This window comes from Globicephala melas, chromosome 16 (assembly GCF_963455315.2).
Source record: "Globicephala melas chromosome 16, mGloMel1.2, whole genome shotgun sequence".
NCBI classification, from domain to species: Eukaryota; Metazoa; Chordata; class Mammalia; order Artiodactyla; family Delphinidae; genus Globicephala; species Globicephala melas.
The window spans coordinates 18,700,774-18,719,275 of record NC_083329.1 but is presented as its reverse complement, the minus strand read 5'-3'; the positions used below and the strand labels follow the sequence as shown (position 1 = coordinate 18,719,275).

At 35.1% G+C, this 18,502-nt stretch overlaps 1 protein-coding gene across 4 annotated transcripts in view; it reads left to right on the top strand.

Annotated features, from left to right (window-relative positions):
* The window catches only part of SHOC2 (SHOC2 leucine rich repeat scaffold protein), a 111,310-nt gene that overhangs the window by 75,567 nt on the left and 17,241 nt on the right, over window positions 1–18,502 (top strand). For 3 of the 4 annotated variants that reach the window (XM_030842467.2, XM_030842469.3, XM_030842466.2), the window contains exon 3: window positions 6,405–6,542. The exons of the other annotated variant lie outside the window; for it this stretch is intronic. In XM_030842467.2, the coding sequence (XP_030698327.1) occupies window positions 6,405–6,542 (138 nt within the window). The remainder of the gene's footprint in view (window positions 1–6,404; window positions 6,543–18,502) is intronic. 4 annotated transcript variants of the gene reach the window in all.

Below are 18,502 nucleotides of genomic sequence, written 5' to 3'. Positions count from 1 at the left end.
TAAAATTTCCCTTGTTCCTTTTGCATTTATTAATTGAAATTCTTCTATAAGGAAGAGCTGTCCTTCACATTATTCATCATATTGGTGTATATAGTTAGAGAATGTTCCTTCTCATTACTGCATAATATTTCATAGTGTGAATATACCATGATTTTATTTATTCATTCTATTGTTTTTGGTTGAACAATACCAAATGCTGGTGCAAGCTCTCATTCATTACTATGGGAATGCAAAGTGGTACAGACACTTTGGAAGACGAAGACAGTGGCAGTTTCTTCCAAAGCTAAACATAGTCTCACCATACAGTCTATCAATCATGCTCCTGTTTACTCAGATGAGTTGAAAACTTATGTCTATGCAAAAAACTGTACACAAAATGTTTTTAGCTGTTCTATTCATAATTGTTAAAAATTGGAAGTAACCAAGATGTCCTTCAATAAATGAGTGAATAGTAAACTAGTACACCCATACAATGGAATATTTGTTCAGTGGTAAAAAAGAAATGAACTATCAAGCTACAAAAAGACATGGAGGAACCTTAAATGCATATTGCTACATGAAAGAAGTCAATCTGGAAAAGCTGCATATTATATGATTCCAACTATACAACATTCTGGAAAAGGCAAAATAAAAGATCGATGGTTGCCAAGGGCCCCAGGAGAGAGATGGATCAATGAGTAGTGAAGCACAGGGGATTTTTAGAGCAGCGAAACTTCTGTATGATACTGTGATGATGGATACATGATATTATGCACTTATCAAAACCTGTAGAACTGGACAACACAAAGAGTGGGTGGTGATGTAAAATATGGACTTCTAGTTAATAATAATAATGTATAAATGTTGGTTCATCAACTGTAACAAATGCACCAAATGCAGGATGTTAATAATAGTGGAAACTGTGGGGAGGTGGGGTATGTGGGAACTCTGTACTTTATGTGCAGTTTTTCTGTAGACCTGAAACTGCTCTAAAAACAAACAAAAAAACTACTCTTACTACCCTCACCACTACCTCCTTAGTCAAAGCTGAAGTCCTTACCTTAGCCCACAAGACCCTGACTCCGGGCTGCTTCATCTCCTGTCACTTTCTTCCTTACTCATTCTTCCAGCCACACTGGCTTTCTGTTGTGTTTTGAACTACTCTCTTGCCTCAGAGTCTTTGTGTTTGCTGTTCACTCAGCTTCCCCCAGATATTTCCATTGTTTCTTTCTTCTCCCATTATTCAGGTGTATACTCAAATGCTACTCCATCGGGGTTACTTTCCCCTTCTACTTACTATCAATATCTCTAATCTCCCCTTCCCCCATCACACTCTTTTATCCTGCTTTATTTTCTTTTATAGCTTTTATACGTCCTCACCTTGGTTATATATTATTTATTTTTTCCATATTAAAATATAAGTTCCATGAAGGCAGGAATTTTTTTTTTGTTTTTTTTGTTTGTTTGTTTGCGGTACGCGGGCCTCTCACTGTTGTGGCCTCTCCCGTTGCGGAGCACAGGCTCCGGACGCGCAGGCTCAGTGGCCATGGCTCACGGGCCCAGCCGCTCCGCGGCATGTGGGATCTTCCCGGACTGGGGCACGAACCCATGTCCTCTGCATCGGCAGGCGGACTCTCAACCACTGCACCACCAGGGAAGCCCAAAGGCAGGAATTTTACCTCTTTTTTCCCTATTGTATCTTCAGTCCCTAGAATAGTGCCTAGTACATGGTAGGTGCTTAATAAGTATTTGTAGAATGGATCAGTGAATGAAGTCCGTGTTCTCTCTGTAGGCAAATCTATGTAGGAAGTCAAACTTAAAAGATTGCTTACTAAATATGGAATATGAGTCATAAGGTGTATCGTATTAATGGCTCGTGTCATCAATATGATAACATGATGTGTTCATTTTCACTAAAAGATACATCTGCTCCACAGACAGGAAACTTCTATTTAAGAGTCAAAAAATGCTCTTCCATGTACAGTGTAGGAGAGACTGCTAGTATTTACCTCTTGAATCTCCCTTTTTTTTTTTTCTCTTTGGATTAAAAAATGTGTAAAAACAAGGAAAAATCACAAAATACAAATATATAAAGTAGAAAATAAAAACCACTCTTCAACCCAGCCAGAGACAAGTCACTGTTAAGACCTTGATTATTGTCCTTTAGAACCATCTGAGATGAACTTATATTTTGTTAATAATATTTGGATCATATAGTAAAATAAATGTTTAAAGTACTAACTAACTGGACAGAGTATAGAAATAATAAATAGTGTGAAAGTAGTTTATGAACTCCTTAAATATTTAATATTCTGTCTTTTGTGATTTGTAGCACGAGCTCTTATCCTGGCACAGTATTGTCTAGTGCAGAATTTATCATATATTCAGAATTTTCAAATGTTTTTGATTATTTGAATATGAACAAGAAAAGCTTGGGCAGTTAGGAGTGTTGCTCTAAATAAGAGAGATCTTAAACTCCTTTTTTTTTCTCCTCACACTAAAAATGTTTTGTTAATTGCATTTAATAGGACATTTTGGATTAGTTCCAAAAATATTTTAGATTTTCCTGGAAACTATCTTTTATTAATTATAAACTTCCCTGAAATTTTTTAGATCTTTTTCATTAGACTGAAGAAAATTCAAAGTTCCTAAGAGAAAATGTTTTGCATGAGTCCTTTAAAATGTATACGTGGATTTTGGGGAAAATCTAAAGTTTCAAATTTAACTCAATAATATATATAATTTACTTGTGAGTTTATTGTATTTCATGGACTAAAATAAAATTTAAAAATCATGTTACTTTTGTGTGCTGATGCTGTTAAAAACTTAAATCACATTTCCTGAGTTTTAAGCATTTTCAAAACTTTTCGTCATTACTAGATTGTGAGAAAGAAGTATTAGTGTTATTAGATGACACTCTTCTTAATGTATCGGTGTTAACATGATTTCCTGACTTTGCAGAGTGTTGTATTGCTGGAGGATAATTTTCGGGAGAGAATATATACTCAAAATAATTCAGTTATTATATGGTGACTTATATAAATCAAAAAAGGATTTAGGATTTAACTTAATTTGAGTCTAGATAATTATATTCCCTGCTTTTTAAAAACACTTATTTTTTAGTTTAATATTAGATAGTCATATGTAAGTTCCTGTCCTAAGATATTGGTAATTCATCTGCTTCTGTGTTCAGAGGTGTCAAACTGGCATCCTGAACACTGAAAAAAGTCCACAGATACGTTCGATAACACAGTGTTTTGTTCTGTTTCAACCTAAAAATTAGTTGTTAGTATTTGAACATTAGAAGATTTTATATGAAAATATAAATTTCCAACTTCTTTTGACAAGCGTGAGAATTGGACAATATTGAGCTTTCTCGTCCCAACATTGCTGTGATTCTCAACCAGGGGCAATTTTGGCAGTGTTACAAAAAAGGACATTTGTCAATGTCTAGAGATAGTTTTGATTGTCATGACTTGGTGGGGAGGTGCTATTGGCATCTTATGGGTAAAGGCCGGGGATGCTGCTTATGCACAGGACAGCCTCCTACAGCAAAGAATTATCTGGTCCAAAGTATTTCAGTATTGAAGTTGAGAAGTCCTGTAGTGTAGCAATAATTGACCTGAGTTGAATCATATCTGTTCCGAATAGGCTAAAGTTAGCCAGTCTCCTCCCAACTTGCTTTATTTACTTGCTGGGACTCTATACACTTTTGAATTTGTGCATATTCCTTTAAAGTAGTGGGATTTACTTTCATGGGAACTGAAACAGCTTCAAGTATTATTAGAAAAGTTGTGGCAAATACAAAAAACATTTATTACTTCTGGCCTGAAGAGTATTAGAATCCAAGTTTTATTTTCCCCAGTTATCATCATTTATTCTTTCAGTTGAACATGGTTCTGTGTACTAAGCACTATACTAGATATGGAGGAGATGAGCAGCTGCTTACACTTTAAGGATTATTATGTCTTGGAGATATGTTCTGTTTACCATTATGTAATGCTTTCTATATCTCTGATAATTTTCCTTGCTTTGAAGTTGACTTTGTCTGAAATCTATGTAGCTACTTCAGCTTTCTTTTGATTAACATTAGCATTGTATTTCTTTCTCCATCCCTTTATTTTTAATCCACCTGTGTCTGTAAAGTAGGTTTTTCGAAGACAGTACTATTTAGTTGGGTCTCGTTTTTTAATCCACTTTGATAGTCTCTGTCTTTTATTTGGTTCATTCACATTCACATTTAAAGTGTTTATTGATTTAGTTGGCTTTTTTTAAATTAATTTTTATTGGAGTGTAGTGGCTTTATAATATCAACTGTATTTGGAACTGTTTTCTATTAGTTGAACTTGTTCTTTTTTTTTTTGTCTTTCACCATTTTTCTGCATTATCTGGGTTTAATTGAGCATTTTGTATTATTTCATTTTCTCTCTCCTTAACATATCATTTATACTTGTTTTAATTTTTTTTGTTTGTTTGTATGTATGTATGTGTGTGATTGCCCTGGAGTTTGCAGTATGGATTTACAGCTAACATAAGTCCACCTTCAAATAACACTGTACCATTCAGGGGTAGTGTGGGTACCTTATAACAGAATATTCCCAGTTCCTCCCTCCTGTCCCTTGTAACACTGCTGTCATTCATTTCATTTATCCTTAATCTATAATCACCTGCTATACTGTTGCTGTTAATACTTTGAACAAACTGTTATCTGTTAGATTAAGAATAAGAAAATAAAAGATTTTATTTTGTCTTTATTTATTACTTCTCTAAAGTTCTTCCTTTCTTTATGTAGATCTGAGCTTCTGACCTATATCATTTTCCTTCTTTCTGAAGAACTTATTTTAATATTTCTTGCAAGACAGGTCTGCTGGCAACAAATTCCCTCAGTATCTGTTTGTCTGAGAAAGTCTTTATTTCTCCTTTACTTTGAAGGATAATTTCATTGGATATAGACTTTAGGTTGGTGATTTCTTTTTTTCTCTCAACACTTTAAATATTTCATTCCGTTCTCTTCTTGCTTGCATGGTTACTGAAGAGAAGTCCAATGTGTTCTTATCCTTATTCCTATATAGGTAAGGTGTTTTTTTCCCCCCTCTATCTTCTTTCAGAAATTTCTCTTTGTCTTTGATTATCTGTATATGATTTTGAATATGATATGCCTAAGTGACAGTAGGAGGGGACTTTTATCTTGACCCTGAGAACCTGGGGTGGGCCTCCTGGAGGTAAAGCACAAGGATTCCAATTTCTCCACATCCTTGCCAACATTTGTTTTGTTTGTTTGTTTTCTTTGTTTTTTTGTTGTTTTGATTGTAGCCATCTTCATGGGTATGAAGTGGTATCTCATCGTATTGATTTGCATTTTTTAATGATAAGTGATGTTGAGCATCTTTTCATGTGTTTATTGGCCATTTGCGTATCTTTGGAGAAATGTCTGTTCCAGTTCTTTGTCCGCTTTTAAATTGGGTGGTTTGTTTTTTTGTTGTTGAATTATGGGAGTTCTTTATACATTCTGGATAATTAATCCCTTAGCAGATATGTGATTTGTAAATATTTCCTCCTATTCTGTGGGTTGTCTTTTCATTCTCTTGATAGTGTCCTTTGATACATGTAAGTTTTAAATTTTGATGAAATCCAATTTACTTTCTCTTTTGTTGCTTATGTTTGTAATATGTGGCTTAATAATATGCCCTACACCCATTTTTCAGTTTTATGCACTTCATTTGCTTATCTTACTTTTTCAGTATTTCCAACCTCTGCCAAAAAAAAAAAAGGAAAATCATGAGAGAGCCAATATAACTTTTATAAATAAGTTTTTGAAGACAGAAAAACACTAAGAATAATCTGAATTGCCAAATACAGTCCTTTCAACCAGAATGAGGAGAAAAATACCTTATTTTCTATCCTTTTGGAGTACTATTAAATTGAGCAGTTTTGATTTATAAATCTCAGTTTACATATTTATATAACATCAGAACATATGCTTATTTGAAAGCATACATATTTTGAGGTAAAGGTGACCCTCAAGTTAAACTCAAGATGTATCTGATATTATTGTGTTGAATTTGGTTTAAAAAATTAGTAAGCTCTTTTTGAAGTAATGGAATATACAAATGTAAATGTGGTTAAATTGGTTACTTAAGTTAAAAAAATATATAATATTGGTTGGTAATGATTTACAACCAACATTTTAACATTATCAGATGTCATTTTCCTTTTTTCTTTAGGTATAATTGACATATAACCTTATATTAGCTTCATAATTCAATATTTGTAAAATGTCATTTTCAAATAACAGCTTCAAATTTTGTGTTTGACTTTTACTTTTTCAGAAAAAGTATAGTTATGATATAGAAAATGTTTTTCTTTCATTATTTAATATATTCTTTAAAAATTCTTATTAAATTTTTATGTTGGTCAATTTACAGGTGAATTATGTAACCTCATTACGCTGGATGTAGCTCACAATCAACTTGAACACCTTCCAAAGGAGATTGGAAACTGCACACAGATAACCAACCTTGACTTGCAGCACAATGAATTGCTAGACCTCCCAGATACTATAGGTATGAGAGGAGAAAGAAGATACTGTTCATCATTTATAGCTACTTGGACATTAAAATCCATTTTGATAATAAAAAATTAAAATTCAGTGTTGTCAAAGTGGTAAAACTTCTAAAAGACAGTATTTTAAAATCATTTTTTAATTTCCATTTCCAGGCAAAGAAAATAACTAAATTTTAGGAAATGATCTCAATTAAATTGTAAAGAAGATAGAATATTGAGTAATATGTATATGTTCTATAAATCTGCTTAAATTGCAGAATGGGTGCATTTTCTGTTTTTGCTTATTTCAGAATGTTGCATGCTCTTGTATAGGGTGCGGTCCCTTCTTTGCTAAAATAGACCACACTGAAAAATAAAATCATTGCTGTTTAGTTTTTAAAACATGGCCAGTATATTTTAAAGTTTGTTCATCGTAATATTGAGGGACTAAAAGATGTCTCAGAGTGCAAAATGTGTTTTGAAAGTGCATAGCCAAAGAACAGAAAGTTGGATTGCACTTACTCTGATGTGTTCCATATTTATATATTCTTGTTTCTTTTTCTAAATGACCCCAAATTTATACAAACAGTAGAGGGAATTTTTACATTAAAAAAATTACTCTATACTAAGTTTATATAATTTTGGTAATGAATATTTACAAGGTTCTCTTACTAAATCATTTGAGGCCTGTGATAATGTTATCTTTCTCCAGAAGGATTTTTGTTTGCTTCTCTCAGGTACCTAGGGTGACCACTTTATTCCATCTGTGTTCTAAGGTTTGTGATTTTTCTGGTCCCCCAAGTGATTCAGAGACAAGCAGCAGACTAATTGGAGGGTTGTTTTAATTCCGGTTTACCCCTTGTACTAGGGTGCAGCCCTGTAGGGTCTCAGTTGATATTGATTACTAGACTCCTCCCCCTTGGCAGGCTCTAGATTTTGACTTTTGGTGGAAACATGCCTTAGCCTTTCAGCTGCATCTTCTAGCTAGGAAAGCACTCTCGGGACAAAATCTTCTCCAGTGTTTTGCTTGTTTCTGGGTTCCCAGCTGGTTTCCAGTCTTGTTAGCTTTCTGGTTTTTGTTTTAGAAGTGTTTTTAGTTTTCTTCAATGGGAGGGGTTGCTTGAATTATCTAGTCTACCACTACTTGAAACAAGCAATTGTTATGGAATTTTTAAATAAGTTACAATAGACTGTCTTTGGTTAGATGACACCTGTTCACAGAAGAGTAATCTGAGACTTCTTCAGGATATAATAGCTAGCCATTAGAACCTATATCTTTCTGATTCTTGTCCCCTAGAGTCTAGAACAGACAGAAAAATACCAAATAAATACAAAATAAATGAAAAAAAAGTCATGGAAGACAGGACTAGAAGTTCTAGAAAGAGAATAGAGTAAGACAATGAAGAAGCTATAAAATATAATTTAATATTTCCCTGAACTTGACAAAAACCCAGATAATAAGATTGAAATTGCTTACCAAGAAGAAATAATGAAAAAACATACATTCTGGTAGAAGTTTTAAAAATTAGATTTACTTAATTAATTTTAACAAACAATATATTCATACATAATGTTATAAAACCTGTTTTTGTCTAGTTTCAGTTTCAGGGTAATCCTGGCCATATATAATAAGTTGGGAAGTACTCCCTTCTCTTCAATTTTTGCAACAGTTTGTATAAAATTGACATATTTCTTCCTTTAATATTTGATAAAATTAATTGGTAAAGCCACCTGGGTCAGGATTTTTCTTTGTTGGAATGTTTTTGAAAACAATTTCAATTTCTTTGATAGACATAGGGCTATTTAGGTTATCAATTTCTTTTTGAGAAAACTTGGTCATTTGTGTCTTTCAAAGAATGTGTCCATTTCTTTTAAGTTGCCACATTTAATGGGCATAAAATTGTTCATAATATTCCATTATTATTTCAATATCTATAGAATCTGTGGTAATGCCATTTCTCTTATTCCTGATATTGGTAATTTATATCTTCTCTCTTTTTTTTTTTCCCTAATCAGTCTGGTTAGAGGTTTATCAATTTTACCAGTTTTATTGATTGTCTCAAAGTATTGGTTTTTCTCTATTCTTTCCTTGGTTTTTGTTTCATTGATTTCCACTTTGACTTTTCTTCTTCCCTTTCATCTGCTTACTTTGAGTTTTATTTGTTCTTTTTCTAGTTTCTTATGGCAGAAGATTGAGATTATTGATTTGAGACCTTTCTTCTCATACAGGCATTTAGTGCTATAAATTTTGCCTTACATACTGCTTTAACAACATCCCACAAATTCTGACATCTTGTGTTTTCTTTTTTGTTTTGTTCAAAATACTTTCTAATTTACCCTTTTGTTTTCTGTGATCTGTGTGTTATTTAAAAGTATGTTATTTAGTTCCCAACATCTGACAGTTTTCCAAGGGTTTTTCTGTTATTGATTTCTAGGTTAATTCCATTGTGGTCAAGAACATACTTTGTGTGACTTGAATCATTTAAATGTATTGAGACTTATTTTATGGCTCAGTGTATGGTCTATCTTGATAAGTGTTCCATATGCAATTGAATGTGTATTCTATTTTTGTTGAGTAGAGTAATGTAGATGAGGCAATCAGTGAATTTATTCTACTACTTGCCCTTTTTGGTCTCTTTTCCTCCCAATTTTTATTAGCTTTGTTGTTAGGACATGCAACATTTATGTTATGTCTTGTTATGCCAGTCTGTATTTTTATTTTAGTCATAATGTTCATCATCAATGCTGTTGCCATAATTGCCCAAGTCATTTCTTGGTTGGCTGAAGTCAATCTTGTAGTCATTTTCTCAGAAATGGTTCATGAACAGTAGTTCCCTAGTTCTTGTATGTTTGTAACCTTTATACTTAAAGAACAGTTTGATGGATGTAAAAATCACTGGGTTCAACTACTTTTCCTTGAGCATTTTAGGAGAACTAGGAGGTAGCTCTGTTGTCTTCTGGAATTGAATATAAAGTATGAAGCCAGTCTAATTTTTTTTCCATTATAAGTGACTTAATCTTTGTGCCTGGCCACCCAAAGTGTTCTTTATTTCTAAAGTTCAAGAACTGTATTATATCCCAGGGCCCATTTCCCTGGGATACTCTGATCCAGTTCAACATATAGGTTTAATCTTTATTTCAGTATAGTTTTCTTAAATTACATATTGACATATTTACTTTGTGTTGTATGTTCTTACATTGAAATATGTCTAAATTTGCTTATTTTGAACAACCAACTAATTTTAATAGTAAAGGAGGAAAGAAAGAATAATGCATTTTAACATGATCACTTTTCGGTGGAATGAAACATGAAAGCACTTTAGAAAAGAAACTTATAAAATTAAAGTCTTGCTCAGTCTTAGAAAAAAGTAAAGGTCGTTTACTCTAGCAAATCAGACAGGGGAACTGAAATTAAAGATGCTTGAAATGTTATAAAGTTATGTCCTTATCACTCTCATTGAGGGATAATTATTGTATATTTCTTAGGATATTATAGATGCTTATACTTTATTGTTCCTTGAGCATATCAGCCAACTTCTAGCCTCAGGGTCTTTGTACTTAAGTTTCTCTGCTTAGAACTCTTTTCTCCTAAATATACACATAATTTCCTCTACTCTTTCAACTGATCATATGGATATATAGAGTTCTATAAAGGGCATGGTCATCAATCAGCCCTGTTCTTACTCTCAAATTATCTAACAATATTTTGTTATTTAGTATTTTATGCATGTGTCTGTTTTCCTGTCTTGTTAAATAACAATCAAAGAGGGATGCAATTAAAGTACTAAAATGAATAGTCTTGGCAAACAGAGATAGCATAGGTAGTGGAGGATGGTAAAATCATCCAGTTAGTAAGACTAGGGTGCTATGGATTCACTTCCTCTGACAAAGGGTAACTTCTCCATGTATCCTTCTTTCTCCTGGCTTTCTTAATTTTACATTTCTTTACATTTCTTTAGTGATTCAATTTTAGGTAATTACAGTGCTGCTTACATATAACAACTTGTTTGTTTTTTAATGGTGGCATTCTTTTGAGTTTTTAACTTTTAAGAATTTTTGTATAACTTTTCAGTTTATTTTCAGTTTCTCAGTTTAATGTTTCTGGAAAAAATTGTACCTTTGACATTATTTCATTGTTATAACTTGTGTGCCTTTTCTGCTGATTTTTTGCTACTTTGTTAAAATAAGATAAAGACTATTTGAGGTAGAGTCTTACTCAAAAGACTAAATTAACCTAAAAATGCTGATTATATTTGCTGAAATTGAAAGCATCTAATTTTAACTCCTAGCCATTTGATGTTTCCATATTTTAAAAATCTGACAGCATAAGAAAGCAAGCTGTCAGAGCAGAACACAGAGCAACTTACAGTCAAAGTTAAGCACAACTGAATGCCAGTGATTGGCAGTGATCAGCCTACATTTATACACAGAAGCTCAGCAACGTTGATTTTATTTCTTAGTCACAATGGATCAATATTAAAGCAAGCTATGGCTTGATTTCTAGGTTGCAGTTTAGTTTGTGGTTAAAACCACTTATTGAAAGAGGTTAGAGTTGAAACCACTGCAGGGGGTGAATCACAGTAAATGCCAGGCTTCTGATGTCAAGTTTTCTTCTGGCATAAGAAAGCGTTGATATTTTATCCTTACTTTTTTTCACCTCTTTTGTTTTGCTGGGAGTAACGGACTTTGACAAAATGTGGATGACTTCTTGAACATGCCATGCTCTCAAGAAAGTGACAAGTGCTTTGCAAATGTTAGTTTCTTCATCAGAATAGCATATTCTCATAGGTTATAATTTTTAAAGTTCATGCTCTTCTACACCACCCTCCCCCCCCCAAAAAAAAGGAGAAAAGAAAAAAAAATGTTTAGGAAAGTAGGAGGTATCATTTTTGTTTAAATAACCACTAGTTTTGGTACTAGATAATTTCATGTGGCATTTTCACTACTTCGTTTTCATTTTATAATTTTTATTTTTTAATTAAAATTTTTTTTTTTTTTTAGTTTTTTTGGCTGTGCCGCACGGCATGAGGGATCTTAGTTCCCTGACCAGGGATCAAACCTGTGCCCCCTGCAGTGGAAGCACCAAGTTCTAACCACTGGACCACCAGGGAATTCCCCATTTTGTAATTTTTAACTTCTAGAAACCTATTCTGACTTTAAAACTGAGAAGCTTATTTTGCTTTTGGAAGAGAAATTTCAGGAATGTGGTTCTATTTACTAGGTTTGTGAGTTGATAAGCATTTAGAATTTGGTTACCATACTAATCTTTGTTACCAGAGAAAGTTTTTGGGTTTCATTGAGAATAAAAATTGGTTAAAATATTGTATTCACCTACTTTTCTACTGTAAACAATTATTGAGGCATGTCAGTTGGTGGAGCAAAATTATGGGGACTTTCTGCTATTAATAAGCCCTTTCCTCTTCTGGCAGATTTCATAGACCCTTTGGTAAATGCTTCTGCCATTTTATTACAATGGAACAACTTTCTTTCATAGGGAGAGCAGTGGTATGAAGGAGAGAAAGGGATGAGCTTCTTTACTTCCAGTTCTTTTTTAAGATTGAGGCTCTTTTATCTTCAACTTTGTATAGCAAATTAAAATTTTATCAGAAGATTTTGACATTCTTTGTAGTCAGACATTATCACTGCTTGCAAGAAAATTTCCACCTTTACCAGCCTTGTAGCTATAGTGGCCGTGGGCACGGGATAGACAGGGATAAAATATTGATACCTTCCCTCCCTCCCCATTTTGAAAGGATATGAGTAAATGGCCACTGTCCTTCAATTTTGGTGGGAATGAAATCGATATAGCCTAGTGGCACTGTCTTATCAAGATTTAAAATATCTATATCGGGGCTCCCCTGGTGGCGCAGTGGTTGAGAGTCCACCTGCCGATGCCGGGGACGCGGGTTCGTGCCCTGGTCTGGGAGAATACCACATGCCGCGGAGCGGCTGGGCCCGTGAGCCATGGCCACCAAGCCTGCGCATCTGGAGCCTGTGCTCCGCAACGGGAGAGCCACAACAGTGAGAGGCCCGCGTACCGCAAAAAAAAAAAAAAAATCTATATCTTTTGATACATCAGAAATATTTTCACATGTACGCACAGATATGTATTAGAATGTTCATTATAGAATTCCTTTTTAAAAATTAGAAACAAATGCTGTCAATTGGGGAATGTTTAGATAATGGTGCACATCGTAGAATACAATGGTTAAATAAAATTAAGTATATCTGAATTTACTCACCAGAAAATATTTCTGTGACCTATTATATAGGGGGAAAAGTACGTAAAATGATCCCATTTATGTAAAAATAAACACGGAAACATTAAAAAAAATCCTGTATTTGTATATGTGTAAGTAAATGCTTACAGAAAGGTCTCAATAGGTACATATTAGACTACAAACCATGGTTCTCTGGGGAAGAGAGTAAGTTGCATGTATATATTTTGTAATTAAAAAATGATTTGGTGGGATGGGAGGAGTGCAAAGAGTTGGAAATGATTAGTTCGTTCTCCGATATCTAAAAATGGGCTGCGTAGACATTGGGTGTCTCAGAAAAAATTATTGCAGATATTTGTAGAAGAACTAATTTGTACTCAGACCAGACAAATATGATATGTATTTTAAAACCATGTCCAGTTAACATCTGTGTTTCATAGACAGGCTATTTTATAAGATGAGAATGGGTCAAAGGAAAAATCTTTTTATGAACCTTTCATATAATTTTAAGTTTTTGCATCTTGTTCCTAATGGAAAGGAGGACAAAGTGAAATATTTTAGCTTCTATAATTATTAAGAAAGTATGAATGAGTGCCTGCTGTGTGCTTAGCACTGAATTCTGTGTGGAGACAGAAGTACATAGCAACCTCCCTTACTTAAAGGATTTTCAGTCTTTTGGGGGAGGTAACTAATCCATGAAACAACTAACAACATAAGACCAAATATAAGTAAATGCCAACGTATGATGAAAACAATGTGTGGCCATGAGTCCAGTTTATAGGGAAATCAATAAGGTCTTCATAGAATGGCCAGAGAAAGCTTCATGAACAAATATGCTGGACTCAGTATGGAATAGAAATGCATTCCATGAGCACAACAAGGACAATCAAACAGCGTGGAGGCAAGAATGAACATATCATGCTTCTGTGTCAGGAGGAAACAAGCTCACTGGAGCAGAGTCGATGAAATTCACAAAAAATGATTACTTGATAAGGAGCCAACTGAGTTTGATTCTAGCTCTGCCATTAATTCACTTTGCATATCTTATGCTAAAGTCTGTGCTGAGTACTCTCAGTTGGCTCTTACTGCTACTTCTTGGGTATCTTTCTTATCTCTTGTCTTTTTTATCAGAATGGCTATCTAAAACTTCAAACTACCGTGCTCTGTTTTTCCACAACTTAGCTCATATCCTCACTGTATGGAGAAAATGAGCCTCACAATGTAAAATGTCCAAACATCTTGGTCTACATTAGTATAAAACTTCTCCAAAATGTAAAATATTCATTGAATAAAAGGCTGGTATAAAGATATCACAGTTTTTAAAAGTAAAATGACTTTAGAATTATAGACTTTTTCTTTATCAAAAGGGTGTTTTAAAATTACAAAATTATAGAAAATTAGGGAAATTATAGACAAGTTGACAGAAAAAAATTTAATCTTCCATAATTCTATCATGCAGAGATAACTGTTAGGGTTTTTTTGGTTGGTTTTTTTTTTTTTTGTGGTACGTGGGCCTCTCACTGCTGTGGCCTCTCTTGTTGCGGAGCACAGGCTCCAGACGCGCAGGCTCAGTAGTTGTGGCTCACGGGCACAGTTGCTCCGCGGCATGTGGGATCTTCCCAGACCAGGGCTCGAACCCGTGTCCCCTGCAGTAGCAGGCAGATTCTCAACCACTGCGCCACCAAGGAAGCCCTAAGTGGTAGTTTTTATTGTTGCTTTTTAATTCAGTTTTCTGCCTGTTGGAATCTTAATTAATCATAAATAGCGAACTCTCGGCCCAGTTTCCAAGCACTGTTATAAGAAAGTAATATAAATGAGCATAGCATACCTCTGTAATAGTTCTAATTGCAGGAATTGAAATGGTTGCTAAGGTTTTTTTCACATTATAGTTGGCTAGACTTATGGTATAGAATTATCATAGTATTTTTTAAAAATATTTATTTGGCTGCACCGGGTCTTCGTTGAGGCATGTGGGATCTTTAGTTGTGGCATGCAGGATCTAGTTCCCTGGCCAGGGATCGAACATGGACCCCCTGCACTGGGAGCACAGAGTCTTAACCACTGGACCACCAGGGAAGTCCCCAGAGTATTTTTTTTTTTTTCTGTACATGGGCCTCTCACTGTTGTGGCCCCTCCCATTGTGGGGCACAGGCTCCGGACGCGCAGGCTCAGCGGCCATGGCTCACGGGCCCAGCTGCTCCACTGCATGTGGGATCTTCCCGGACAGGGACACGAACCCGCGTCCCCTGCATTGGCAGGCAGACTCTCAACCACTGCGCCACCAGGGAAGCCCTCCCCAGAGTATTTTTGATAGCAATACTAACTCTTGAAAATGTAAAGGGTAAAAATTAGCTCCATTTAGTCATTTCTTAGAACCTTGATCACTGTTTTCTTCAGCAAAAGGGAAGGATGCAAATGAGTATAACAGGATAAGGAATATGAGGCATGGTGACTGCCCTCCTACGTTTTAAGGCTTAACTTATTCTATAGGCTAATATATATTTTCTGTAAATATTGAAGTAATGTTAGACATATCTAAGAAAGAAAATTATTCGTACAACAACTTTCTGGAAAATGGTCAAAGCAAAAAGAAAGAAATGGACAAACATCAGAAAGTGGCTGAAAGTTGAAAGGCATAAAAATATTTATCTCCAAAAAGTTAAGTGTGACACAGGCATCCACTTCTATACAGGCATACCTTGGAGACATTACAGATTCCATCTCAGACCAGCACAACAAAGCGAATATCACAATAAAGCATCACACAAATTTTTTGTTTCCCAGTGTATATAAAAGTTATGTTCATACAGTACTGTAGTCTATTAAGTGTGCAATAGCATTATGTCTAAAAAATGTACAAATCTTAATTTAAAATAGTTTATTGATAAAAAGTACTAACCATAATCTGAGCCTTAAGGATCTTGCCTTGGTCCTCATGGCTGCTGACTGATCAGGGTGGTGGCTGCTGAAACTTGGGTGGATGTGGCAGTTTCTTAAATCAAACCACATAAAGTTTGCTGCATTGACTGACTTTTCCTTTCATGCAGCATGTAATGGTATGTAATACCATTTTACCCACAATAGAGCTTCTTTCAAAATTGGAGTCAGTTCTCTCAAACCCCTGCCGCTGCTTTATCAATGAAAGCTTATGTAATATTCTAAATACTTTGTTGTCATTTCAACAGTCTTCACAGCATCTTTACCAGTAGAGTAGGTTCCACCTCCAGAAACCACTTTCTTTGTTCATCTATAAGAAGCAGTGCCTCATCTGTTAAAAGTCTTATCATAAGATTGCAGCAATTCAGTCACATCTGCAGGCTCCACTTCTAATTCTAGAAGTCTAGAGAGTCAGCCTGTCTGAAGCTTTGAAGCTAAGCATTGACTTCTCCTCTATAGCTGTGAAAGTTCTAAATGGCATCTTCAGTATAAGGCTGTTTTGTCTACATTGAAAACCTTGTTTAGTGTAGCCGCCTTCATTAATTATCTTAGCTGCATCTTCTGGATGAGTTGCTACAGCTTCTACATTAGCACTTGCTGGTTCACCTTGTACTTTTTTGTTCGTTTTTTTTTTTTGCGGTATGTGGGTCTGTCACTGTTGTGGCCTTTTCCGTTGCGGAGCACAGGCTCCGGATGCGCAGGCTTAGCGGCAATGGCTCATGGGCCCAGCTGCTCTGTGGCACGTGGGATCTTCCGGGACCGGGACACGAACCTGCGTCCCCTGCATCGGCAGGCGGACCCTCAACCACTGCGCCACCAGGGAAGCCCACCATGTACTTTTATGTATGGAGAGCCATCTCTTTTCTTAAACCTCATGAACCAACCTCAGTTAGCTTCTAACTTTTCTTCTGCAGCTTTATCACCTCTCTCAGCCTTCATAGAATTGAACAGTTAGGGCCTTGCTCTGAATTAGGCTTTGGCTTAAGGGAATGTAGTGGCTGGTTTGATCTTCTATCTGGACCACTAAAACATTCTTTACTTCAGCAATAAGGCTGTTTTCCTTTTCTATCATTCACGTGTTCACTACAGTAGCTCTTTTAATCTCCTTCAAGAACTTTTCTTTTGCATTCGCAACTTGGCTGACTGGCGCAAGAGGCCTAGCTTTCAACCTAGCTGTCCACATGCCTTTCTCACTAAGCTTAATCATTTCTAGCTTTTTATTTAAAGTGAAAGACATGAGACTCTAACTTTCACTTGGTTAGAGGTCACTGTAGGGTTATTATTGGCCTAATTTCAATATTGTTGTATCTTAAGGGAGAGGGAGAGAGACAGGGAAGCAGCTGGTAAGTGGAGCAGACAGAATACACACAGCATTTATCAATTTAAGTTCACCGTCTTAAATGGGTGCAGTTTGTGGCAACCCAAAACAATTATACTAGTAACATCAAAGACCACTGGTCAGGCTTCCCTGGTGGCGCAGTGGTTGAAAGTCCACCTGCCGATGCAGGGGACACGGGTTCGTGCCCCGGTCCAGGAGGATCCCACATGCCACGGAGCGGCTGGGCCCGTGAGCCATGGCCTCTGGGCTTGCGCATCCGGAGCCTGTGCTCTGCAATAGGAGAGGCCACGGCAGTGAGAGGCCTGCGTACCGCAAAAACAAAAACAAAAACAAAGATCACTGGTCATAGATCACCATAACAAGTATAATAATAATGGAAAAGTTTGAAATATAGCAAGAATTACTAAAATGGGACACAGAGACATTAAGTGAGCAAATGATGTTGGAGAATGGCACCAATAGACTTGTTCAATGCACGGTTGCCACAGACCTTCAATACATAAAGTTGCAGTATCTGTGAAGCACAATAAAGCAAAGTACAGTAAAATGAAGTATGCCTATAATTTCTAATACTGGTAATACTGTTTAATTTAAAACTAGAGGCTACATTTAACATTTTAACCTAGCCCAACTAAAAATGTTATAGCAACAATTGCAATGTGGAATCAGAAAATAAATTAACCAGTCATTGCAAAGAAATACATTGCACTAAATTCTCATTACTCTTATCTTTTTTGCTATCAAAATGAACTTATTTTCTGATGTATATTTGGGAAATTAAATTTGATTTAAACCTTCTGTGATAGCAGATATCATCATATTCATCCATGTAGCTTACATGTAGCTTGCCATGGGTCTTAGCAATAAAAGTAGAAAATGTCTATTTTTATGCTTTGCTTATTTTAGTTATTCAATAGTGGCTAATATGCTCAAGCTGGATATGTTTAGATAATAAGAGAGACTATAACTTCCACTTTTGTTTGTAAAAAATTACTTTGAGAAATTTTTTTACCATCAGGTCAACTTTTTAGAGAAATTTTGGAATGTTTATATTTAAATTCATGGCAAATATTGAACCTTTCTGATCTCACAAAATAGTTGTGCATCTTATATTTTAAATAATACCATTTTAGAAATTTGAAAATTTTTTCTTCAAAATTACATGTACATTTTTATATATAGCCACTTGTTCTGTATTGGATCACCATCACATAGATACAAATGGGATTAACTATTATAAATTTAAAATATTTACTACTTTGATGTTATTCAATTAGGCCTTATCTAAAGGTTATTTTTTTATTAAAGTATGACAATACTTTCCAATAATTGATTTTAAAAATTGACTTATAGCTGTGTATTTCATTATTTCTCTAAGAGGGCACGAAAGTGGTTTCAGTTTCATCCTAATTGATAGAGTGTAGTGTGCAGTTTCTTGGTACAAAAAGTTAAGGATCTTGCTGAAATAGTGCTTCAAAGTAATTCA